Consider the following 25,548-nt stretch of genomic DNA (forward strand, 5'->3'; position numbering starts at 1 on the left):
GTCCTGCCCTGAGCCCCTGCGGGTCCAATCACTTTAAAGGACATTATCCCTGCACTTAAATTGGCCCAATAGGCTGCCTGTCAAGTTTTCTGTCAATTGACAGGCAGCCTATTGGGCCAATCCAAGTGCAGGGATAATGTCCTTTAAAGTGATTGGACCCGCAGGGGCTCAGGGCAGGACGAGTGGAGCTCTCGTCATTGCCAATTAGCAGGCATAGGTTTTTGGTGCTCACAATGCTACTCGGATAAGGCATGTTAACTCTGATAAGAAAAGTAAACTCTGATAAGGTGTGTTAACTCTGATAAGGTGTGTTAACTCTGATTAGCAGGCAAACGTTCGTAGCACTCGCTATGCTACTCTGATAAGGCATGTTAACTCTTATAAAGTGTGTTAACTCTGATAAGGCACGTTAATAGTCTTAGTGAATCAACCCCAAGTTCTGTGTCACCTTGTATATCCTTAAAATAGGAGTTTGTTATAAAGCGTGTTTACACTTTTACCCCACAGATCCAGTGCAGGGTGTGACAGTGACGCAGTCACCCCAGAAAGTGACAGGGAGCACCCCTGTTGCAAATTTAAGTTGCAGTGCCTCTAGTGGCTATATTGAATACGTGACATGGATGAAGGATGGCCAATCACTGAACAGTTATACTACTAACACCTACACCCTGCTGGATGGCAACCAAACTCTCCAGATGCAGAAGCCAAAGGGGACATACAACGGGAGCTACAGCTGCAATATGTCCAGTGCTGCTTACTGGGGCTCCAGCAGCCAGATCTTCACTGTGTCCTGTAAGTATTTCCAGTAATAACATGTTACACTATAAACTAAATCTTCTGTAACCAAGTAAGGGGCTTTTCTTATGGACCTTAACCCTTGCCCAGTGCCGGAATGGAAAGGCCACAAAGGACAGGGCCTTGGGCGCTGAATAAGCAGGAGGGCAGATGGTAGGCAGGACTTGGGGAGAGTTAAGAGGCTGCACATCAAAATAAATCATCTCTCCTCCTCCAAAGCTGCCCTGCTTTGCTGCATACACAGTCTGAATTCCAGAGCTCTGTGCATCTTCCTTACTTCCTGGTGTGCGATGAGACAGAGATATCTCCTGATGATCCATGGACAGAACATACAAGCTGCCAGGGTTGTAGAGAAGAATTTCTGATCCAGTAAGGTTTACATTCACTGAAATGTACTTAAAGGATAACTGAAGTAAGAGGGATATGGAGGCTGCCATATTTATTTCCTTTTAAGAAATACCAGTTGCCTGGCTGCCCTGATGTTCTGCCTCTAATACTTTTAGCCATAGACCCTGAACAAGCATGCAGCAGATCAGGTGTTTCTGACATTATTGTCAGATCTGATAAGATTAGCTGCATGCTTGTTTCAGGTGTTATTCAGACACTGCTGCAGCCAAATAGACCAGCAAGGCTGCCAGACAACTGGTATTGTTTGAGGCCTCTTTCACATGTGCACTTTCTAATAATGCTACACGTTACACACAAACGCAACGTGTGCACTGTGAATGTCACACAGACTTAGTATTGCTGTGCGACTTTTTAGCAGTAATGCAGTGGAGTATTTGTACCACTTTAGCCATCAGTAAAAAAAAAAAAAATCAGTAAGGCCTTGTTCACATTATAGGCATTTTTGTAAAATTTTAAGCGCAGGCGATTTTCAAAATCGCCTTGAAAGCGCTTGCTCAATCATTCTATGAGAGAATTCATATCAGAGCGGTTCGTTTGCGATCCGCTTTGAAAAGTGGTGCTTGGGCCATTTTTGAGGCGATTTGCTTCCATAGAAGGTATAGGTAGAACGCAAAACGCTCACAAAATCACTTTGGCAAGCGATTGCGTGAGCGCTTTTATTTAAAAAATACATTGTATTTATTCTGGATTTTTTTCCGGATCAAAAGACGGAAGCACTCTGCAAAAGGCCTTACAAAAACGCACACGAAAACGAACGAACGCGCAGAAAATCGGCATAAAATGCTTTAAGAAAATGAGGGGAAAAAAGCCCACTGCAGACGGACACGCAAGCCGAACGCAATGTGAACAAGGTCTAAAAGAATTAATCAGTAAAATAATTGTTGCCGATTGATAGCTGAGCAACAGGTCTCCGATTACAGGAGAGCAGAGAGGGAGATGAACACTGCTCTGCTACTTCACTGCTTGTGCCTGGTACACAACATGCAACTTCCCATCAGATAGATGGGTCGAATCGATTATTTCCAACAGGTCTGATCTGCTTTTTCTGGTCAACTTTGTGTAGAAGTGATGGGAAATTGCATGTTGTATATCAGACATTAGGGACTCACTGCTCTGACAGGAAATATAATCATTTTTCAGCTAAAAGAAAATATACACACATATACATAAGTCGCTAAAACAGGCTTTTCCTCCTACAAACCAGTGATCCCTAGTGCAGGTGTTGGACAGCATGCTGATTGATGGGGTGAGGACGGTTGGAGGCAACTGGCCTTGAGCATTGGAAAGTACAAATCTGGCCCTGCCCATGCCCATAAACAAAGCCCCTCACCCACCCTATCTAATACAAGGAAGGGGCCCCAAACTTCCAAAATTCCCTTTTACTTACCTGAGTTACCTCAGCTTTTTTTTCTCATTCCCCTCACATTAGCTTGGCAACCTGGAATCTGAAATCCGCTCATCCTTAAGCCACACCTCCCTCCCAGAGAGAGGAACTTAAAGGATACCAGAGCCCAAATGAATATGGGAAACAGGGGGAGAGGGCATGTATGGTGAGCTGTCCTGATGCTCAACGCTCCCCGCATTCTCCAATCTGCCCCTCCTAAATGCCGTCCGGCACACTCTTTCTGCATGGCTGGGTCGGGCATCACTGCGCCTGCGCTGGCTGGGGAGCGACATCACAATGACATCATGTGCCTGCGCAGAGCACTCCCGTACGCACACAGCCGGGTCAATGCAGGTGCAATGAAGCCCAACCAGGCCGTCCAGAAGAGGGTGCTGAGGGGGGTGTTTAGGAGGAGGAGGGCGGTTGTTTGAACATCAAGACAGCTCACCATACAAGCCTGCCCCCCCCCCCCCCCTCCCACCCATTTCTTATATTAATTTGGCTTCTGGTATCCCTTAAGATAGGTTGAGGGTCTGGCTCCACCCATTTCTGCAATCCCCTGTACAACATTCCAGGAAACAAGGAACGGCGATCTAAGAAAGATACATAGAGCGCTCCATAGTGTAAAACCATAAAACAGTTTAATATGCGCAAGTTTAAAATGTACTTACAAAATCACAGATGCAATAAGGCTCATAAATGGCCTGCAGACACCTATTTCCCTCCTGTAGCGTGGGCACCGCCAGGCTGTGGACAGCAGCGTGGCGTCCGATGTCTAGGAAAGCCTCTCACTAGTGGGGGGCGTGTCCGCTGTCACAACGTGCCTCTAGCGTGATGACGCGTTTCAACATCCCTGCCTTCGTCAGATCACCTCCAGGAAACACTGGTGCTGTACACCACAATACTGCATCCCCTGTGCCATAGACATGCCCTCTTCAATAGAAAGGGTGGTCAGTGGCTATAACAGCAGCATATTCTTCCAATAGTGGTAAAGGGAGGGCCAAGTGGCCCAAGCACCAGCCCTTTCTAAGGGAGACTGCTGTCTGCTAAGACCTGGAGGCCCTCATGCAAAAGCTGGAATTGAGGATTATGGGAAACTATTTTCAGCACCCTTGTGGATCTCCTTCCATGTGCAACCCCACGTCCATGTGTAAGATCCATTTATAGCAGCCTGCCTCCCATTCCATGTGCAGCCCCCCTTCCATGTGTAAGATCCATGTACAGCACCCCCTCCCATTCCAGCTTCAGCCCCCTCTTCCATGTGTAACATTCTTGTACAGCAGCCCCCTCTAATTCCATGTGCAGTCCCCTTCCATTCCATGTGCAACCTTCTTTGCCATTCCAGTTGCAACCCTGTCTTCCATGTGTAATGACCATGTACAGCAGCCCCTCTCTCATTCTGTGTGCAGTCCCATCTTCCGTGTGTAACATCCAGGGCAGTTTCTTGGGCAGTGCGGGCAGGGCGACCGCCCTGGGCGCAGACTGGCAAGTAGAAGAAGGGGGCGCAGGCAGAAGGACATGACCGCTAGGCAGCTGGTGACGCGTGGTGCAGCCAAATGGAAGAAGAAGGAAGATTACCAGCGCGATCACCTTCCTTGACTCCTCCTGGGCTGCCTGCGTCAGACGTCAAGTCATCATCACATCACCATCGCATGATGACACCTGATGTCCTGTAGCGGTACTGCAGGCTGTCAGTGCACGGCGCCCATAGAGGAGTCGGCTTTCCAGGCTCTCTTCACCTGTGTGTGTTCCTGGTCCCTGCTTCCTCCTGGTTGAGTGTCTGGTCACTAGTAAGTAGGCAGATCTACTCGTGACCTGTGGCCGTGTGACTGTCCCTATAGAGTAAGGGTTCACAAGTCCACAGGGATGGGGGGGGGGGGGGGGCAATATTTACACCCTCGCCCTGGGCGCAGTTTAGCCTGGAAACTGCCCTGGTAACATCCATGTACAGCAGCCCCTTTCCCATTCAATGTGCAGTCCCATCTTCCGTGTATAACATCCATGTACAGCAGCCCCTCTCACTTCAATGTGCAGTCCCATCTTCCGTGTATAACATCCATGTACAGCAGCCCCTTTCACATTCAATGTGCAGTCCCATCTTCCGTGTATAACATCCATGTACAGCAGCCCCTCTCACTTCAATGTGCAGTCCCATCTTCCGTGTATAACATCCATGTACAGCAGCCCCTTTCACATTCAATGTGCAGTCCCATCTTCCGTGTATAACATCCATGTACAGCAGCCCCTCTCACTTCAATGTGCAGTCCATGCTTCCATGAGTAAAATCCATATGCAGCAGTCCCCTCTCATTCCATAAACAAATAAAGATCCATTTACAGCAGCCTCTCTCTTATGTCCAGCCCCCTCTTCCATGTGTAACATGTTAGTACAATAGCCCCCTCCCATTCCATGTGTAGCCCCCTCTTCCATGTGTAACATCTGTGTACAGCAGCCCCTTTTCCATTCCATGTGTAGCTCAATCTTCCATGTGTAACACCCAAGTACAGCAACCCCCTCCTTCATGTCCTCCATTGCAGAGGCAGCCCTAGGCCCAGGCCTGTGTGGCATTTCAGAAGATCTAGCTCAGGTAACAGTAGCCCCTTCTCAAGTGTACTAGAAAAGGAATCAGATTACACAGCTACAGGTTCTCTTTTCTCAACTGCCCTTATAGGATTACAATCTGTTATGCATTATATTTACATTGATGATCACTAGTAGGGTTGCCAGGTCGGCTGATGGAGAAAACCGGACAGGGGGTGGAGTTAGGGGCGGAGTCAGAAGCGCACTTTTATGTAGAGTGGGGCTAAGCAATGGGCTTTTTAAAAAATGTTTTTTTACAGTATTTATATCACACTGACATCTTCTGCAGCACATTACAGAGTACATAGCCATGTCACTAACTGTCCTCACCAGTACATGCACATAAGAGACCACTTTTTACCAGTAAATGCACATAATAAGAGACCACTTTTCACCAGTAAATGCACATAATAAGAGACAGAGCAGAAAACTATTACAAAACTGGAAAACTATGCAAATAATGCAATGCATTTATGGCGTTTTTGCACAGTGAAGTGGTCGATTTCTTGCGGGAAGTTTAAAAAAAAAATTTTTTTTCCCACCAAAATTTTTTATTGAGAACAATAAAGTGGACATACATAGGCATAAAGTTAAAATATAAATCTGCGCATACATGTATGTACACATTTTGAGCAAATATAACAAATATAACAGTATAACAGTATAAATTGCGTTGTACAATAGTATGAATTCAAGTGTAAAGTATAGTAAGCAGCGGGCTCAGGCGAGATTGAATGAGATTGAAAGTCACACCTGGACTATACGGAGGGGAGATAGAGCGGAGCCAATGCACACAAAGAGCGGAAATACAACCAGAGAATTATGGGTCACTCACTCACCATATCTCCAGACTCCTGACCTTACCTTGCTTCCTTCGCAGATGCAGAATCGCATTGCAAATGACGTGAGTGACGCACGTCATGCGTGCGTTGGCAACGCAGCGTTGGCGTTGCCGTAGCAACGTCGGGAAGCGCGGGCTCGGAGGCGGTACTTAAGCTGGCTGGCTGTGCCTTTGACTGACAGCCAGGCAGCGAATCAGCGGTCGCGCAGCGCTGGCGGACGGGTGGCGGCAAGTGGCAAAAGGCATAAAACCGGACATCTTAATTGTCCGGTTTAACATGCCTTTTTGGACAGGACACAGCGGCCAAAAACCGGACTGTCCGGTCTAAAACCGGACACCTGGCAACCCTAATCACTAGTTCCTTTACATTTAATAGGAATGATTTGCAATATACAGTTCCCCTGAACATAAAGTGAATACAGATCATTTCCCCCTTCATGCAGCTGCAGATATGGCCCTGCTTGGCACAGGGGGTACAGCTGGCCTTGTGGTAACTTTCCTGTTAGGAGGACTGCTGGGCACCCTATGATTGGCTCACTGCAACATTATCAACAGGTAAGAAAACTCTGTGATTTTTTTTAGCAATATTGTAAGAATGTAAAATCAGAAAAATATGGAATCAGGGGCGTAACTAGAAATCACCGGGCCCCCATGCGAAAATTTGGATGGCCCCCCCCACCCCAGGTATAGGTGCCAAAGCAGGTGGTTTTGGCGCATGGAGCTCACCGCCGGGTGCCCCCAGTACATATAGCCAGGTATAGGTGCCCCCAGTATAGCCAGGTATAGGTGCTTGTCCACAGTATAGCCAGGTATAGGTGCTCGTCCTAAGTATAGCCAGGTATAAGTGCCTTCAGTATAGCTAGGTATAGTTGCCCCCCTATAGCCATGTATAGGTGCCCCTAGTTTAGCTATGTATAGGTGCCCTCATTATAGCCAGATATAGGTGCCCACAGTATATCTAGGTTTAGGTGCCCCCAGTATTGCCAGGTATAGGTGCCCACAGTATAGCCAGGCATGGGTGCCACCAGTGTAGCCAGGCATGGGTGCCCTCAGTATAGCCAGGCATGGGTGCCCCCAGTATAGCCAGGCATGGGTGCCCCCAGTGTGGCCAGGCATGGGTGCCCCCCAGTATAGCCAGGCATGGGTGCCCCCAGTGTAGCCAGGCATGGGTGCCCTCAGTGTAGCCAGGCATGGGTGCCCCCAGTGTAGCCAGGCATGGGTGCCCCCAGTGTAGCCAGGCATGGGTGCCCCCAGTGTAGCCAGGCATGGGTGCCCCCAGTGTAGCCAGGCATGGGTGCCCCCAGTGTAGCCAGGCATAGGTGCCCTCAGTATAGCTAGGTGCTAGCTAAATGGTTTACAGTCATTTGGCACAATCATTTTATTAATCGGGCAAAAAGTAACAAAACCTCCTGAGCGGCGTAACGCTCAGGAGATTAAGGCCTAACTGAATGGAAATAAAATGTTTTGGAAGGAGCTGAAGAGCAGAAAGATGACACAAGGAGACAATAAAGACGTAAAGTTTGCAGGGCTGTTTTGTATCATTCTTTACATGTATTTATTCATTTTTTCTTTATTTTAGATTCTTACGACATTATCCATATAAGTACCAGAAGAATGGGTCTGAACGCTATGATAATAATCACTTGTTTCCTTCCTGGAGTGCTAGTAAACATGATTCTGTGTAACCAGGGACGGTTCTAGACTCTTTGCTGCCTGAGGCAAGCTTGTGAGGATGCACCCCCCCTCCTACCCCCTTTCCTTCCCGAAATTGGAATGATCACACAGCACCCGACAATTTGCAACGCATGTTATAGCTGCGGTGAGCCGCCCAAAAACACCCTCAGTATAGGTAGGTAGCCAGGTATAGGTGCCCCCAGTGTTGGTAGCTAGGTACAGTTGCCCCCAGTATAGGTTGGCCAGGTACAGTTGCCCCCAGTATAGGTTGGCCAGGCACTCTCTTCACTTCCTGTTTCTGCCTGGTGCTGCCCCCGGACTTCTGTCGCCAGAAGAAGTCGCCTCACTTGGCATGATGGGCGAAGTGGGCCTGTGTGTAACCACCCTAAAGGTGGCCGACTGGCTGTACACTGGCAAATGGCCACCAGATTCCACCAACAGATAGATCACTTTCGAGAAGCTGATCAGAGTGGAATCTATTACTGCCACACACTGCAAATAGATTTTTAAGGAATTTTACCTTGAAAATCTATGGAAACAGCGTTGTAGTACTGAGCCGACTGCCGGGACCCCCAGATCTTCCCCCATCTAACATGAGCTCCCCCGGGGCCGTGCAGAGCATTGGCAGCGGTGTGCACACTCACCTGCATTATAATTATTATTGATTTATAAAACGCGTTGGGGCTTTATAAATCAATAATAATGATAATCCCGGTGAGCCCAACTTATCCCATGGCACTGCACAACATAAGAAACAAACATAGGGTACAAAATAATACAGACAATGGTACAAAATACAGAGATGGTGCTGGTGCAAAATACAAAACCAGTGGCGTAGCAAAGAAGTTGCGGGCCCCCGTGCAAGTTTTGCATTGGGGCCCCCCAAGAATGCTATACATAGCAATTGATACAGCACACCAAAACCTGCTGGGGACAACCACAGTGTCAGAGGTGCAAGAGGGGGATGGGGAACAGTTTGTGAAAGACCGCTACTATTCAAAGCATCTATAGAAGTGATTTATTACAAGCACAAGACCAATAAAGAGCTAATACTGTGGTTGGGGGTGGACCCCATGGGGCCCCTCTAGCCCAAGGGCCCCGATGCGGTCCTACCTCTGCACCCCCTATTGCTACGCCACTGTACAGAATCAATATAAAATACAGTGACAAAATTAATATGAATAAATGTGGAACAAATTCCGAGACACAAAAGGGTGAGAGAGCCCTGCCCTTCCGTGCTTACAATCTAAAGGAATGGGGAAAGGGGGGTGGCGAGCCAAAAGGTTGTGTACAATATTCTTACCTAGAGGCAGTGTGTTTTAGTACAGCTAGTGGGAGTACAACTTGGCTAGAGGTCAATGGGGAACTGGCCTTATGTAGAGCGTAAGCTTGACGTGAGTTTTGAGGGTACGTTGAAAGATATCAAAGGATGGAGAGTGACGTATGTGATATGGCAGGGATTCCAGAGAAGGGGTGAAGCACTTGAGAAGTCTTGTATAAGTGAATGCCGGCGCGCTTCTTCCAGTGTTCCTTCTTCATCCATGCTTGCCGTCTGTGGACCATCCGGCGTGTACAAAGTCACATAACATACACACTACCGGGGCACGTGGAACAGACACACTGGTGGGGATGGAGAGAGGACACGGGAAGGGGTACCCTAGTGGACAGGTGAGTGCAAGCTGCGCTGCCAAAAATCTGCACAGTCCTCAGGGATGCACATTTTAGCTGGGGGGTTCATCGGTCATCTGTTGAGCTACCATCATGCACGATCCAACCACCCCCTTTTGAATGAAATGTTTCCACCAGGAGCGACTGATAGTTTTGGCCCACAATTGAGCCAAATTACAAATGGGCAGCTATGTTGCTATGTTACGCCATCGGTCTCCAGCATATTCGATCATAGTAATCGTTTCTGCTAGGGGGAATTTGAAAAATGTTTGGGCACCGTAAGCCTCCCACTGGTTTCATATATCTCCCTGCTGCTCTATTTGAGCTCTGGTCACCACTTTCTGACTGAAGGAGACACACTGAAAATATCCCTTTTTATCTGCTAAAGAAGCACTTCAAACAGAAACACAAGAAACAAAAAAAACACAAATGTACAAACAACTCTGTACAATGGTAGTACTGTGTCACTGGTGGAACTGCTGGAAGGTCCTTAAAGAGAACCCGAGGTGTGTTTAAAGAATGTTATCTGCATACAGAGGCTGGATCTGCCTATACAGCCCAGCCTCTGTTGCTATCCCAAACCCCACTAAGGTCCCGCTGCACTCTACAATCCCTCATAAATCACAGCCATGCTGTGAGGCTGTGTTTACATCTGTAGTGTCAGTCTCAGCTGCTCCCCCGCCTCCTGCATAGCTCCGGTCCCTGCCCCCGTCCCTTCCCTCCAATCAGCAGGGAGGGAAGGGATGCAGGCGGGGACTGGAGTTCTGCAGGAGGCGGGGAGAGCAGCAGACTGACACAATAGAGATAAACACAGCCAGCTCTAACAAGCTGTTTGTCAGCAGCAAGGCTGTGATTTATGAGGGATTGCAGAGTGCAGGGGGACCTTAGGGGGGTTTGGGATAGCAACAGAGGCTGGGCTGTATAGGCAGATCCAGCCTCTGTATGCAGATAATATTCTTCAAACCCACCTCGGGTTCTCTTTAAGAAGTGTCAAAAATGATACCAGGCCTTGAGTCCATGGCAACCTGAGAGAGATGCTTGTGGGGAGAGTACTCCTGACTCCTCCACGCAGAGAGATACAGTTGGGTGAGGGCCTTTGTTTCGCTAGATGTCAGAAGCATTTCCTGTGAAAGTCTGGAAGTTACCCATCAGGAAATCACATGCAAGGTCACGTGAAGGACTATCAGCAGCAGGGCCCATATGCAATTAACTTTTTTACCTGAGTTTTTCCCCAGGTGATATTTTAAAACTTGTCAATAAAATGCCTTTTTAACCACCAGAAAGTAAGAAAATACTTTAAATAATTTTGATGGCACCTTTTAACCTACTTTTTGTTACTTTTTCAATTGCAAAGTGTGAAAAAATTAGTCTAAATAGAAGATGAAAAATGATCTAGGAGAAAACTAGGGTGAAAAAGTGAATTGCTTATTCAGCAGGGAACTTTTGAGGACTTCAAGACTTTATCATTTACTTTGTGTAGTTATATACTTTATTACCTATCTGGTTTCACTCAACCCCTGCTGGTCCAGGAAATTCCTTAGAGCAAACCTGTTCTCTTGATTCCTTTTATATTTTTTTCATTTAAATAGATCTGCTATTTTTGAATAAAGAAATTGCTTGAAAATTACTTACTATCCGTAACGTATTTCCTGTAGTAAAATGTGTGAGAATGAGAATTTGAAGCCTATGTTCAGGAAACAAAACGGTTGAAATTATAATTACTTAAAGTGGTCTAACACCCAGCATTTCAACTTTGCTTTAAAAGATTGCTTACAGCTTATAAACTATTATGCCAGATTTTTTTTTTAGCAGAAATTCACTGAATGGATTAAACATGACATTTTAGTGCTGCATTTAGCTAGAAATACTCCTCTGTGCTTGCATGTTTAGTTACAAATGTATCTATCTACAATGTAAGAAACAAACACTGCTCTGAGAGAACAAAGAGGGCTTCCCCAGCAGGCTTTTCAAAGGTCTATTTGTATTCCAAATAAAGATACATTTGTAACTAAAAGATAAGAACGGATGCGGATTCCTAGTTAAATCCAACACTAAAATGTCATGTTTAACCCATTCAGTGAATTTCTGCTTAAAAAAAAATCTGGCATAATAGTTTGTAAGCTGTAAGCAATCTTTTAAAGCAAAGTTGTAATGCTGGGTGTTAAACCGCTTTAAAGAGACACTGAAGCAAGGAAAAAAAAATGATATAATGATCTGTATGTGTAGTACTGCTAAGAAATAAAACATTAGGAGCAGAGACATAAGTTTAATATTGTTTCCAGTACAGGAAGAGTTAAGAAACTCCAGTTATTTATGCAAAGGAGCCAAAATGCCACTGAGCTCCAAGACTTTCAAAGTTGCAGAGAGTCTTCTGAAGCTTGTTATCTCAACTGTCAGTAACTGTATTTTCTTTTTTTCTCCCCAGAGGACAGGTCAATAGTTCATTGGCTGTTCTGTAAAATCATTTAGAATGCTGAGTAGTTTGTAAACTGCAAACATTAGAGAATGATGCAATGTTATAAAAAAACACTATATGACCCCACTAGAATGGCCCCACTTGGCCACATCTTGCCATAAAGGCTATGTTGTTGTTCTCTTTGGACGGAAATGTAAAAATCAAGTGTCTTTTCATGCACTTTAATTACACGTGGAAGTAACAGTTTTCCCTGGCCAGAGCTCTTCTTGTGATCATTTAATAACAGGTCACAGTGGGGGAGAGATGATGCACGTCGCGTATTACAGAGGAGACTCCAGGCTTGATTACCCATGTGTGACGTCTCTGATACTTCCAGGAACTGCGCTCGCTTGTGTCACGTAATCACCTCTATAACTGAATTATAGAAGATTAAAATATCAGTGGTTGTCAAAGGCCAGTTTCAAGGCCAGGGATTTTCATATTTTTTATTGCATATAAAGGTTTATTAAACACATTATAGTTTTTAAAAAAATTTACGTATAGGATACAGAGTAAAATACAGGGTGCTTCAGGTGATCAGTAATTGCTGTCTGTTTCTCCTCTCCACTCCTTTACCTGGAACTGGAAGTGTCAGACAAGGCTGGATTGATTATTTTTCCGCTCCTAGGCCAACTTTATTGCAGCTTCCCTTCCTTGTGCAGCACCTCCTCCTATTCCTTGTGCAGCCCCCTCGTCCATGTCTAACATTCATGTACAGCAGCCTCCTTCAGGTCTATACAGGTCTCTTAGGCAGCAGCTCACTATTTCCATGGGTTGTTCCTTATCTCAACCTTTGTATTCCATTTGCAGCCTCTTCTTCCATATGCAGCTATCACTCTTCCATGTCCATCCGCCTCTTGGACAGCTGCCGCCCAAGGCCCAGGCGTTGGTGGCCTTTCCAGAAACCTGCCCTTGGTATCAGGGGGGAGAATGGAGGGTAGGAGGGGAACACTAACTTCATGGACACCCCCACAGTCAACTGCTGCACAAAGTATTCAGCTAGTGTTACACTTTTTATTGCCAAAATTCAAACATGTACGGTACGTGGCACAGTTTTTCAGAAGAGGGGCTTTTTAAAATCTTTTTTGGCAATGTACAAAAATATTAGTGGTTTTTGTTCTACTTGACCTAACTGGGTCCCCTGTAACACCTTCTCATCTCAATGTTTTTCTGCATTTTTATTATTTTGTATATTGTAAATTAAAACTATGAAGTGCTTCAGAAAACAGGACTGTATTCAACTGAATAGCTCAGAGAAGATGTTTTGCATAGATAACAACTGACGTTTTTTAACTCTTCCTGTATTGGAAACCAATGAGGCTTTATTCTTTGCTACTAATGTTCTTTTACTTAGCTGTACTACACATACAATTCATTGTTTCAAAACGTAATTTTCGCTTAAGGTTTGCTTTAATATGAGTCTGTTCACATGAATTCTCGGAAAGTCTTGAAAATGTAAAAATAATAATCAGCTGCATGAGTGCGTGGAGGCTGTTAAACTGGTTCAGCGGATATCGCTGGGAAATGCCAGAACCGGCTCCACTTTGGATTTCCCCCATAAATAGACAGTGATGAAGCTCTTGGTGTAGGAATGTGATCCGTGGCAATGCATATGCAGTAAGGTGGAATTATGCAGGTGGGTGTCACCCAAAGCACTGTCACCCCCCTCTCTGCCCTTATGGACCTCCTCGGCTCCTCCTCCCTTGTTAGAACAATTAAAATAAATGTTTTTTTAAGTACTGCTTATTGTAAATCAATAAATATAATGAGGGACTATGATCAATAATTACTAACATGTCTGACTGCTCAACAATCAGTTTATCAGTCGTATATATTGGTCCAGAGAAAATTTGGTACCAGTTGCCAGACAATCTGATTGAAAGTAAATGTTGGCTCAAGTAAATGTTGGCTAATGTGTAATAGTCCTCTGGCTGCATTTGCTGTGAGTAATGTATACCACCATGTGTCCCTCACACAACAAAATTAGGCAGCATGACACCAAATAACATAATTAGACACCGAGATCCCAAAAAGGCAGCATGATGCCCAAGTAACATAATTTGGCAACGTGACCTCCAAATATCAGAATTAAGCAGCATGATCCCCAAAACAACATAATGGTCTTTGAACCAAATAACATAATTAGGCAGCATAACTCCTAAAAAACAAAATATAGCATGATGACCCATCCTACCTAATAAAAGGTAAATGTCGTTGCGTCCAGCAGTTTGCAGCGTCCCTGTGTCCCTGGTAATTTGTTGTTACTGCGCATGTGCGCAGTAACGTAGAGCTGGAGGGACCAGGGAGGGAGGTTGGTGGGCAGGCAGTTGGGTGCGCGGTGGGCGCGCGCGGTGAGTGCACGCGCATCCTGAGTGATTGGCGGCGGCGTTAACAAAAAACCTAGAGCCCGTTTTTAAACGGGCTTGGGTTTACTAGTCCTATATAATAAAACCCCTGTGTCTCTGCGTCCTGTCCCTCTGTGTGTGTGTCCCTGCTTCCAAACTTGACAGTTTGCTGTCTGTGAGGGCCCGTTTCCACTATAGCGTTGCGGAATCGCCGGCGAATCACCACTGGCAAATCGCATGCGGGTGCGATTCCGCATGCGTTTTTTGCCGCGATTTCGCATGCGATTTCGCATAGGTAAGGCTGTATGCGAATTTAACCATGTCACTGCCTGTGTAAATTAACATTAATACCTATGCGAAATCGCATGCGAAATCGCGGCAAAAAACGCATGGGGAAAACGCATGCGATTTCCCTATTAAATACATTGCGTGCGATTCGCCTGCATTCCACACGCAGGCGAATTCTGAGGGCCCTACCATGCAGATTTTTTCTGCACAGAAAAACGTGCGGGGAAACGCACAAGTGGAAACAGTCCCATCCACTTGTACTGACTGTGCGAATCCGCATGCGGGCAACGCATGCGGATTCGCGATAGTGGAAACGGGCTCTGAACGTCATTGCATTGTGGGAAATAACAGCTTTTTCCAATTGCCAAGCAAGCAACATCTTCCTGTGTACATATACTGCAGACAGCGGTGGAGAATGGGCGAGCCGGACGCGGCTGTGCTCGTGTTGGGTGTGGGGGGTGAGCGCCCGTATCCTAGCGCCCATTTTTTAATGGGTGGGCTTTCTTACTAGTAAATAACATAATAAGTTACTTTGACACCCCCCCCCCCCAAAAAAAAAATAAATAAATATATATATATATATATATATACACACACACACACATAGTGACCCCTAGGTGATAGTCTAAATAATCTAATTAAAGGGTCCCTGAGCAGAGGGGTAAATTGAAAATCTGGATTTACCTGGGGCTTCCTTCAGCCCCCCATATCCTGCAAGTTCCCCCGGCATTCTTTTGGTCCCACTGGCATCTCCAGTAATCTGTGACTTTGGCGTAAGCATCCTGCGCATGCGTGGTTCAGTCTTTAGAGAACAGCGCAAGTGCAGGGTGCTACGGCGACCGGCTTGATGACGCACCAGGTGCATGCCAGGGGTGTACACCCAACACCCCTGGCCGGATTACTGGAGTTGCCAGATTACCGCCAGATTATCGGAGCCATCAGTGGGACCACAGAAGGGATGAGAGTTCTGCTACGTTCGTCGCTTGTCCTGATACTGCACACCGCTATCACCTCGTACGGGATCGAGCATGTCAGCCCGAGATTTACCAGCATGTCTGATCGATACATGCACCTAATTTTCGGCCTGTAATTGGTTGCATTATTGATCGCACATGCTCTTTGCTGCACCGATTTTCATCCGATTTGATAATAATTATCGAATCGGATGTTCAATTCAGTATGTTAATTCCCGGAAAAGTGCCAATCAGTATTGGTACTTCATGTTCACATTTACAGTGCTGCCCATAATTATTTATACCCCTGGCAAATTTTGACTTAGTTACTTTTATTCAATCAGCAAGTAATTTTTTGACAGGAAATGACATAGGTGTCTCCCAAAAGATGATAAGACGATGGACAAGAGGCATTATTGTAGGGAAAAAAACATTTCTCAGCTTTTATTTACATTTGAGCAAAAAGTGTCCAGTCCAAAATCATTTATGCCCTTCACAAATGGTCACAGCCTATGAGAAAATCCCAAGTTCTATACTATTTCAAATAGCCTAAGCTGTTCTAAAGCATCCTACCCTGATTAATTGGGAACAGCTGTTATAATCAACTCAACAGGTGAAAAACAGCAGCTCTCTGCGGTTGGTTTGTGGACAGTCATGGTGAAGACAAAGGAGCTCAGTGAGGACCTGCGGCAGCGCATTGTTGCAGCTCACAAGTCAGGAAAGGGCTACAAGGCCATTTCTAAATGTTTTCAAGTTCCAGTGGCTACAGTGCAAAGTATTATTAAAATACAAGATATTCTGCACTGTGGAAAATCTCAGAGGACCTGGCCAGGAGCCAAGAGTGACACCTGTGTTGGCCAGGAGGATAGTGAGAGAGGTGAAAAAGAATCAGAGGCAGGGCCAGTTTAAGCAACAATGGGGCCCCAGGGCAAAATAAACCTGGGGGGCCCCCCCAACATATACCCCGGAACAAAAATCGGCATTAAGGGACCTTTTTTGCAGCTGGTATAGTCAGGGTGTGAAGTCCCAATCGGTCAGAGCTCCACATTCTGGCTATCTCAGCCTGCATGGGGGACAAGAGGTTAAAAAGTTTCAGGAGGGGGGACCCTACATAATTTAAAAAAAAATAATTCCCACACTCTAAACATAAAAAAAAATTGGGAAAATAGGAAAAAATGCCAGGGATCTTCATACAGCCATATTGCAGCTGTATAGCGATCCCTGGCCAAAGCGCTGCGGCTGCGTATGGACCCCCTGGAAACCCCGTCAGGAAATTTATTGCGCTTTCGTTTGATGCATGTAAAATTACACTACCGTTAGGTTTGCTACTAAAAGTGATATTTACCGCATTTAAAAGTATACTTTTTTCCTTCTAAACTTTAAAATCGATTTTCTCAAAAACTATAAGGTCTTTTTGAAAAATTGTTTTTTCCTCTTATTCCTAATGATCTCCTTAACATATCCTGCAAATTTAGGGTTTCTAGCATTTAAGGTGGATTTGCTATTAACCATTAAAGTTGGCAGGTTTTTAAATGTGTTTTTTTTTTCCTTTGAAACTTTAAAATCGATTTTCTCAAAAACTATAAGGCCGATTTGAAAAAAATTTTTCCTCTTGTAGCCACTGGGGGCCCCTACAAGCTCTGGGGCCCTGGGGCAGCTGCCTACTTTGCCTTAATGGTAGCGCTGGCCCTGATCAGAGGATCACCACCACCAGCACTGTATGTCTTCACACTATGTATCAGTTTTACACATTATCCATCTGATTCATATTTAAAAACACCTTCAGAAGAAAAGCTTCCCGCATCTCTCCCAGTAACAGTTTCGGTCTTCAGTAGTACCAGTAAGGCCTCTTGCACACTGCAAGTGATTCCGATTCAGATTCCGCTTTTTAATCAGTTTTTACATCCGATTCAGATTCCGATTTGCAGTTTGCTCCTTGCACACTGCAAATCGGAATCTGAATCGGATGTAAAAACAGATTAAAAAGCGGAATCTGAATCGGAATCGCGTGCAGTGTGCAAGAGGCCTAAACCTTGTTTTTATTATGATTGAGGGCCGATATTCATTGGCTGTTCATAGGTTTAAAATACAGGAGTCTTGTTTTTCCTGTCCATGATTTCTGCAGTTTCTATGTTTATCACACACTCCACATACTTCTACAGCCTGAGATCTACAGTACATTCCTGAAATAGCTTTCATCAGCTGTAACACTCAGCGCACACCTCCACACCCTCAACTAAAGAGTTACCCCACCTTGTGTACAGAACTGAGGTCACAAGATATTGATATAGGCAAATATCTGACATTGATATATCCCTTAAGTTCCATATGTAATAAATATTTGTTGGTTGCTATAGGCAACAACACTACACCTTTGTTCGGCACCATATCACAGAACTTGTGATAACTTGACACTCGTCACAGCAGCAGCAAAGGAAATAGAACTAATTAGATGTCTTCAAAGCTTAAAGAGACTCTGAAGCGAGAATAAATATCGCTTCAGAGCTCATAGTTAGCAGGGGCACGTGTGCCCCTGCTAAACCGCCGCTATAGCGCCGCTAAACGGGGGTCCCATCACCCCCAAACCCCCCACTGCGACACTTGGTCGCAGACTTGGTCGCTCCTGGAGGCAGGGCTAACGGCTGCAGCCCTGCCTCCAGTCGCGTCTATCAGCCGCGCATCGCCGCCTCTCCCCCGCCCCTCTCAGTGAAGGAAGACTGAGAGGGGCGGGGGAGAGGCGGAGATACGCGCTGACAGACGCGCGTGGGGCAGGGCTGCGGCGGTTAGCCCTGCCCCAACCAGGAAGGCTGCACAAAGGGGGATTTGGGGGTGAAGGGACCCCCGTTAAGCCGCGGGATAGCGGCGGTTTAGCAGGGGCACACGTGCCCCTGCTATCTATGAGGTCTGAAGCGAGATTTATTCTCGCTTCAGACTCTCTTTAAGGAGTTTATTCAGCAAAACAGATACACAGGTGTGTTCATCAGCAATCTTCGTTACATGTTCGTTACCTCAGCAAAGCAATCAATCCGTTTTCCAATGACCTGTTCCCTTATTCTTAGATACCACGCTCTGGGCTTGTGGAAGACACACAACATGTTTTACATGGTGCTTCTAGAAATGCCTCTATTTCTCTCTAAGAGAAATGCTCCTTAAAGTGAAACTCAGCATAGAAAGATTTTTTACTAAAACAGTGGTAATTTAATGTAGATCAGGGTTCTATCCTGCAAGAATCTACCCCAGAGATTCTTACGCCATACTCACCACCCGATGCGTCCAGCTTCGTCCCCTTAATGATGGTTGTCAAGCCACTCCTTTTCCAGCAGGGGGCATGCACGATGTCCCGCAACACTACATGTCGGGAGCGAATGAGACTTCAAGCAATTGAGGTAGTTTGCGTGGCAAATGTTAGGAATCTTTGCGATCAAATTCACCATGACGATCGTTATTGTGGTGCAACACTTATCGACGTTCGTGTGGTCTCACACCTGTACCCAAGCCGCGATATCACGGAAACAACTGCATTGCTTTAAACTGAGATTAGTATATCTGAATGATCTGCAGTGGCGGCTCCAGGAATTTTTTTTAGGGGGTGCTATGCAGGTGCTGGACCAATTTCCGGGGGAGCTGACGACCTGCGGCGCGCAAAGCGCGCCGCGCCAAAAATGGGTGTGGCTACAACCTGCGGCGCGCAAAGCGCGCCGCGTCGAAAAAATGGGCGTGGTCATGACCGGATGAGGGCGGGGCTAACTGTAATTTAAAGTGAACCCAGGGTGAGAGTGATATGGTGGCTGCCATATTTATTTCCTTTTAAACAATACTAGTTGCCTGGCAGCCCTGCTGATCTATTTGGCTGTAGTAGTGAACTGAATTACACCAGAAACAAGCCATGCAGCTAATCTTGTCAGTTCTGACAATATTGTCAGAAACCCCTGACCTGCTGCATGCTTGTTCAGGGTCTATGGTTGAAAGAATAAGAGGCAGAGGACCAGCACGGCAGCCAGGCAACTGGTATTGCTTAAAGGGAGATAAATATGGCAGCCTCAATATTATTCTCACCTCGGGTTCCCTTTAAAAGTGCAACGCAAAGACAGAGGGCCCAAGTTTTGGTGACCCTTTTCCCAGAAAATTCACATAATTGTGCAGGTTTTCTCAAGAAAATACACGTAATGTGAGCAGGTTTTCTCAAGAAAATACACGTAATGTGAGCAGGTTTTCTCAAGAAAATACACGTAATGTGAGCAGATTTTAACAAAAAACACGTCCAATGACCCCAATATGCACAATCGTTATCAGACATGGCCCCAATATGCACAATCGTTATCAGACATGGCCCCAATATGCACAATCGTTATCAGACATGGCCCCAATATGCACAATCGTTATCAGACATGGCCCCAATATGCACAATCGTTATCAGACATGGCCCCAATATACACAATCGTTATCAGACATGGCCCCAATATGCACAATCGTTATCAGACATGGCCCCAATATGCACAATCGTTATTAGACATGGCCCCAATATGCACAATCGTTATCAGACATGGCCCCAATATGCACAATCGTTATCAGATATGGCCCCAATATGCACAATCGTTATCAGATATGGCCCCAATATGCACAATCGTTATCAGATATGGCCCCAATATGCACAATCGGTAGCAGATATGGTCCCAATATGCACAATCGGTAGCAGATATGGTCCCAATATGCACAATCGGTAGCAGATATGGTCCCAATATGCACAATCGGTGGCAGATATGGTCCCAATATGCACAATCGGTGGCAGATATGGTCCCAATATGCACAATCGGTGGCAGATATGGTCCCAATATGCACAATCGGTAGCAGATATGGCCCCAATATGCACAATCGGTAGCAGATAAGACCCCAATATGCACAATCGGTAGCAGAAATGACCCCAATATGCACAATCGGTAGCAGATATGACCCCAATATGCACAATCGGTAGCAGATATGACCCCAATATGCACAATCGGTAGCAGATATGACCCCAATATGCACAATCGGTAGCAGATATGACCCCAATATGCACAATCGGTAGCAGATATGACCCCAATATGCACAATCGGTAGCAGATATGACCCCAATATGCACAATCGGTAGCAGATATGACCCCAATATGCACAATCGGTAGCAGATATGACCCCAATATGCACAATCGGTAGCAGATATGACCCCCAATATGCACAATCGGTAGCAGAAATGACCCCAATATGCACAATCGGTAGCAGAAATGACCCCAATATGCACAATCGGTAGCAGAAATGACCCCAATATGCACAATCGGTAGCAGAAATGACCCCAATATGCACAATCGGTAGCAGATATCGCCCCAATATGCACAATCCGTAGCAGAAATGACCCCAATATGCACAATCCGCATCACCTGAAAAAGAAAAGAAAAACCCATTTACTCACCTACAGCCAGAAGACCTTCTTTCCCGACCTCCTGTCCCGAGTCCCGACCTCATTGTGGCGCGCAGCGCCCGCGCGCCCACGATCGTCTTCCTTCCCGACGTCACCACGAGACTTCCTGCCTGCATGCAGAGAGCAGGGCTACGGGAAAATGGCCGCCCGAAGTCTGCAGAACAGGGCTCCGGGCGGCCATCTTACCGTAGCCCTGCCTGCTGCTCCGTGCTGCCGGTGTGTGAACTGACTTGGCGTCTTTTAGACGCCTGAAGTCAGTTCACTCCAGGGGGTGCTTTGGGGGTGCTTGGACAATTCTAGGGGGTGCTCGAGCACCCCCAAGCACCCCCCTGGCGCCGCCCCTGATGATCTGATACTTAACCTTCCTGGCGGTAAGGCCGAGCTGAGCTCGGGCTATGCCGCGCAGGAAGATATCTCAGCCCCTGGTGGAGCGATTTGCTCCATTTAAAATGCTGTACGCGCAGCTAGCACTTTGCTAGCCGCGCGTACAGCTTGATCGCCGCCGCTCTGCGGCGATCGCCCGTACGCAGCGGCGCAAGAGGGCCCCCCCGCCAGAGCCCTGCGCTGCCCGGACCAATGAGTTCCGAGCAGCGCTATGGGCTGGATCGGAGGTGTCTGACGTCAGGACGTCGGCTGACGTCCATGACGTCATTCCGATCGTCGCCATGGCGACAGGAGAAGCCAAACAGGGGAGCGCGTTATATACGCGTTCCCCTGTTTGCTTTTGATGCCGGCGACGATCGCACTAGAGGGACACATGCGCCCTCTAGTGGTGTTTCATGTAGCTACCACTCTGGTAGCTTTACATGAAACACAAAAAAAAAAATTAAAAAAAAAAGGATTTTTGCCATTTTGGCAAAAAAAATTAACCGCCAGGAGGGTTAATTGGTCATATAATCTGGCACTGGTGTAGCCATATGATCTGTGGCGCCCTAGGCCGTGGCTACATGGGCTACTGCGCAGGCGTGAGCTGTCTGCGCAGTAGAGCAGAACCGACCAGGCTGGCCTATTTCCACTGAGCAGAGAGCTGCTACTGCACATGCCTGCAGTGGTGTAAGACTGCTTGCGGGAGCCAGTGCTGGATCCGGATGCCTGAGGAGGATGGGGGAAGCCTCATTAGGATCCAGGGGCTTCACCCTCTCAAGGTAAGCACCCCCCAAAGGCACTTTTTTCTCTTACAAATACATGACAATGTAATGCATCTTCATATCAAAACCATCATCTTGTGTGCTGAACATAAGTTCTTCCTCAAGTTCTTAATCAGCTGACAGGACATATTTATACCTACCTGGGGCGTCCTGTAGCCCCATGAGGTGTGTGAGCTCCCTCGCCGTCCTCTCCGGCCACTCCGTTGTCCTGGAATCTGCCCTGGTAATTTGGCTCCCATCCCCGAGCGTGTTCTGCGAGGGGGGCACACGCCCGGCCGGGCCAGGCATGAGCAGAAACCAATTACTGGCCAGATTACCAGGCTGATTCCAGGACAACGGAGCACATGGAGTGGATGGGAGGGATCCCACGAACCTCATGGGGCTAGAGGATGCCCCAGGTAAGTATAAATATGCCCAGTTAGCTGATCTCAGGTACACTTTAAAGTGAACCCGAGTTGAGAGTGATATGGAGGCTGCCATATTTATTTCCTGTTAAGCAATACTAGTTGCCTGGAATCTCTGCTGATCTATTTGGCTGCAGTAGTGGCTAAATTACACCAGAAACAAGCATGCAGCTAATCTTGTCAATTCTGACAATATTGTCAGAAACACAAGAACTGCATATGCTTGTTCAGGGTCTATGGTTAAAAAGTATTAGAGGCAAAGGATCAGTAGGACAGCCAGGCAACCAGTATTGCTTAAAGTGGACCTGAACTCAGAACTCCTCTCTGCTCTAAAAGATACACAACAGCATAATAGCCTTTAAGCAAAAAACATGTATTTGTTACAGCTGATACAAATCCTACAATAAATGTGCACAGTTTCTACTTCCTGATTCGTGGAAGCAGCCATATTGTTTACAGCCTGTGCTTTCAAATGGGATTATCTGCTAACAGGGGAGAGAACAAATTACAACTTGTGATTAGAAACAGTTGAGGTGGAATTAGACAGGCTAAACTCTCTAAAAACATTCAGGGTGCATTTCTCTACGTTTTCCTTCTGTCCTGAGAAAGCGTTCAGGTCCACTTAATAAATTAATAAATATGGCAGCGTCCATATATCTCTCACCTCGGGTTCACTTTAACACCCAAGATTGATAAAGATATAACGTTTAGGTCTCGATAAAGATATAACGTTTAGGTCTCGTTCACATGCAGATGGTCGTGCGCTCAGAATGCAACACGTGGGATTGCACGCCATCTGGGCTGCCGTGTGTTGCGGACACTCATATTGGACATGTTAGAAATAATGGATCTGCCAGAAAATCTCATGTGTGCTGGTACATGTTATACCCCTGTGGCTTCAGGAGTGGATCCTTCATGTCAAAATGTCCCATTGGTGTGACCCGGATAACACTGAATGTAAACAATGATTGTTATGTCAGGCAGGGGAGTGTAGGCACAAGGTGGAAAAAGAAAAACAATGTTAGTTTCGTCCTTTTTAAAGTATACCTGTCAAAACAATAGATACTTACCTCAGTAGAGGGGAACCTTTGGATGGTTCGGAAGCTTCCTTGATTAGTGATGGCAGAACAGTTTGTCAGGAGAACAGTTCCCGGCAAACTTTCGCTGTTTGCCCCTTCACATTTCATGCAAACTTTCCTGTCAAAAGTTCATGTTCAAACACAGTATAATATTTAAGTCAATGGGCGCCGCCTCTGCCAGTTAATAGCAAAGCCCCCATATAAGCTAGAATCATCAAAGTTTCAAAAAAGACCTTATAGTTTTGGAGAAAATCGATTTTAAAGTTTGTATTCAGAGTGTGGGAAAGTGCAGTAAACTGACTTTAGAAGTTTATAGCAAAGCCCCCTAGGTGCTAAAAACAGAACCTTTTCAGTGTATGTTAAAGAGACACTGAAGCGAGAATAAATCTCGCTTCAGTGCTTATATTCAGCAGGGGCATGTGTGCCCCTGCTAAAACGCCGCTATCCCGCGGCTAAACGGGGGTCCCTTACCCCCCCCCCCCCCGCAAAATCTACGAACATCTTGGTCGTAGATTTTGCTGCTCTTCAGGCAGGGCTAACGGCTGCAGCCCTGCCTCTCAGCACCGTCTATCAGCGACGCATCGCCACCCACCTCTCCCCCGCCCCTCTCAGCGAAGGAAGACTGAGAGGGGCGGGGGAGAGGCGGAGATACTCGCTGACAGACGCGTGTGAGGCAGGGCTGCGGTGGTTAGCCCTGCCTCTATGCGGAAGAGATCCCCGGGAACAACGGAGGGGATTTGGGAGGTAAGGGACCCGCGTTTAGCCGCGTGATAGCGGCGTTTTAGCAGGGGCACACATGCCCCTGCTGAATATAAGCTCTGAAGCGAGATTTATTCTCGCTTCAGAGTCTCTTTAAGGAGAACAGTGGGAACAAGAGGGAAAAAAACTTTTCAAAAAGACCTTGTAGTTTTGGAGAAAATTGATTTTAAAGTTATGATAGGAAAAAGTATATATTGTATTTAAATGCAGTTAAATGACAAATAAGGGATCAATCTGTCGGTAGTGTAAATTTACATATATGAAAAGAAAGAGCAATGAATTTCATGACGGGGTTTCCAGGTGCTCCGTACTGACCCCCTGGACACCCTGTGGAAATGTGGCAACGCTTTGGCCAGGGATCACTATTCAGCTGCAATATAACTGTATAAGGATCTCTGTGTGCCCACAACCTCCTCCTGATCCCCCCGGGCAGCGGAGGCGACCCCCACAAAGCTGGGCTGTCGGCTGCTACTGCGCAGCCCTAGCTGCACACACTCTGATTGTGTTCTGAACATGCACAGTACATGTAATTCGCTCCTGTGCATGCGCAGAACTTTCCCGGCGGTTTTTTTTTCTACTTAAGTTTCTTTTTAAGGCGGACCCAAACCAAACATTTTTTTTTGAATTCAAAATATTTAGTTGTACCACTCTGACACATACAAATATAAATAAACACTCCTTCAAGCCTGTGAGCATTTCAGTGCCTGCTTTTCACCCTCCTCTATTCATAACTAGGGTTATACAGGTGGCAGCCATTACTTCTGAGCTTAGCAGGAGGTTTTAGATCATGGGTGTGTTTGTCATCAGCTACCCTCCCTCACAGGGGCGTCGTCTATGTGAAATCTCACACAAGCTGAGATCACCTCCACTGTGACATCATCAGTAACAGCCTGTGTTTTGTTTTTGTTTTTTCTCCTCCACCAGTCTGCCGGATTCTGTCCCAGCAATATGAAAGGGAAGGAGGGGTTCCTCCAATAAATGTAAAATATTTTATATTTGTCATAATGCAGCTGAAAAAAGGCTGCTATTTATTATTATAATTTAGAAAATGTATTTTACTTCTGAAATCTTGTATTTTTGATAACTAGGTTAAGAGGGTAGGAGGTGCTCAGATAAAATAGTTTTTTTTTTTAAATTAGATGAGTGGGTGATGATCTACTGAAGGCCACTGTCCTTGAAGTGTGACCTCTCTAACTATAGCAATGCGTAGTTAGCATTCAGGTAGGGAAGAAGGAAGAAGCCTCCCCCCCCCCCCCTTCTTGCTCTTGGCCCTGTCTGCAGACACCATTGGGGGGCACACTAAAATTATCAGCAGC

General features: G+C 46.2%; 1 protein-coding gene across 1 annotated transcript in view; it reads left to right on the forward strand.

The window, feature by feature from the left end:
- The window catches only part of LOC137522967 (carcinoembryonic antigen-related cell adhesion molecule 1-like), a 70,362-nt gene extending 60,511 nt beyond the window's left edge, over positions 1–9,851 (forward strand). Inside the window, exons 6-8 of the mRNA XM_068243136.1 lie at positions 508–792; positions 6,452–6,563; positions 7,588–9,851. Of these exons, the coding sequence (XP_068099237.1) occupies positions 508–792; positions 6,452–6,537 (371 nt within the window). The 3' untranslated portion in view covers positions 6,538–6,563; positions 7,588–9,851. The remainder of the gene's footprint in view (positions 1–507; positions 793–6,451; positions 6,564–7,587) is intronic.
- The last annotated feature ends 15,697 nt before the right edge of the window (positions 9,852–25,548 follow it).

The sequence above is a fragment of the Hyperolius riggenbachi genome, chromosome 6, assembly GCF_040937935.1.
Source record: "Hyperolius riggenbachi isolate aHypRig1 chromosome 6, aHypRig1.pri, whole genome shotgun sequence".
Lineage (NCBI taxonomy): Eukaryota > Metazoa > Chordata > Amphibia > Anura > Hyperoliidae > Hyperolius > Hyperolius riggenbachi.